At 38.6% G+C, this 1,705-nt stretch overlaps 1 gene segment (V, D, J or C); it reads right to left on the bottom strand.

Annotated features, from left to right (window-relative positions):
- Positions 1-790: 790 nt before the first annotated feature.
- Positions 791-1,482, bottom strand: LOC110542578 (immunoglobulin kappa variable 4-1-like). The segment is given in 2 exon segments: positions 791-1,203; positions 1,388-1,482. Coding segments are annotated over 2 exon segments (462 nt in total).
- Positions 1,483-1,705: the final 223 nt, after the last annotated feature.

The raw sequence follows: 1,705 nt of genomic DNA, 5'->3' as shown, positions 1-1,705 counted from the left end.
AGGAGATGAGGGAGTAGGACATAGCTGGATACAAAGTGGATAAATTGTGACAAATAAATTTAAAAAATCAGATGCATATTTGAAGGAGACACAGATATATATAACAAAGCATACCATATGAGCAGTTGCCCAGAGTTCCTTATCTTTCTTTGTGCTGATACAGCAATCCAGATATTTCATATTTATACAGCAATCTATTATTACAACATTAAACTCCTTAGTATATGAAAAAAAAACAATTCAGAGAATCAACGGTTCATTGAGAAAATCAACAAGATAGACAAATCCTTAGCCAAACTAACTAAAAGGCAGAGAAAAACTACGCAAATCAGCAATATTAGAAACAAAAAGGGGGACATAACGACAGACCTTGAGGAAATTCACGAAATCATTGGGTCTAACTTCAAAAGCCTATACACCACAGAATTTGAAAATCTAAATGAAATGGACAATTTTCTGATAGAATTCATTTACCAAACCTTGAGGAATCTTAATCTAAACTAATAATCTCAAGATGATGTGTTCTTTGCAAAGGATTTTGAATTCTATACTATTTTTATACAGATTAATCATGGCCTGAAGGCATAACAAAGAGATATCTAGCCAGCCATGACACTGTAAGCTTAACTGATGCTTCTTGATTGTAACATATAAACCCATTGAAAAAAAACATACCTAAATCTCTTAACTTGGCTTCTCCTTTTTATCTATAAACACCAGTTTTGCTAAATCTATGGAAGAATGGAGGCTATCTCTTGATTAATTTTCTACTGAAGGCTGAATCAATCAGTCATGCATGGCAGAATTCAGGCAGAATAAGGAAGTATGCAGGCCCAGGGCTGTGTGTGGTGCAGGCAGTTGGTGAGACTCTCAAGGAGGTTTGTGTTGGAGGCTGAAGCACTGTGGGAGGATAGCTGCTATACTGCTGACAGTAATAAACTGCCAGGTCTTCTGCCTGCACACTGCTGATGCTGAAAGTGAAATCTGTCCCAGATCCACTGCCTGTGAAGCGATCAGGAACCCCAGTGTATCGAGATGATGCAGAGTAGATTAGCAATTTAGGAGGCTGCCCCGATTTCTGTTGGTACCAAGCTATAGCAGTACCCACATTCTGACTGGACTTGCAGCTTAGGGTGATCCTCTCTCCTACAGATGTGGACATGAATTCAGGAGACTGGGTCATCACAATGTTCGCTTCAGCACCTGCAACCAGAAACAGACCATTAGTATACACATATACATTCAAAGAGTTCCTGATACAAATGTTATAATCAAAAATGACTTTTCTAATGGCATTGCCTGCATATAATTGGATTCCTATAGTAAAGAGCTGTTTCTTTACAAATGAACTATTTTGATGATATTCTAATAGTCTTCAATGTCTCACCAGACATCCAGAGGATCAGGAATATGAAAAACTGCGTCTGTGACTCCATCTTGGTGGCCCAGTCTGCCTGATGCTTTTCAGTCTCAATGAAAAGGCCTGGTTTATAAATTATGGACAGCTGGGCTGTCTTGTAGGGACCTATGCAAAGCAGACATCAAATGAGAAAGTAAATAGCCAGAGTATTGGGTTGTGAGAGAATCCAGGTTAAATTTACAGCCAAAAATATCATCAAAGCGAGCAACCAATCATTAGGGGAAAAAGTCAATGTGGAACTCAAGGACCAACGTAGAGCTCTCAGTCTGCAAATATCGAAATGCA

Source organism: Meriones unguiculatus, chromosome 5 (assembly GCF_030254825.1).
Source record: "Meriones unguiculatus strain TT.TT164.6M chromosome 5, Bangor_MerUng_6.1, whole genome shotgun sequence".
NCBI lineage: Eukaryota > Metazoa > Chordata > Mammalia > Rodentia > Muridae > Meriones > Meriones unguiculatus.
This window is presented reverse-complemented; position numbering and strand designations above follow the sequence as displayed.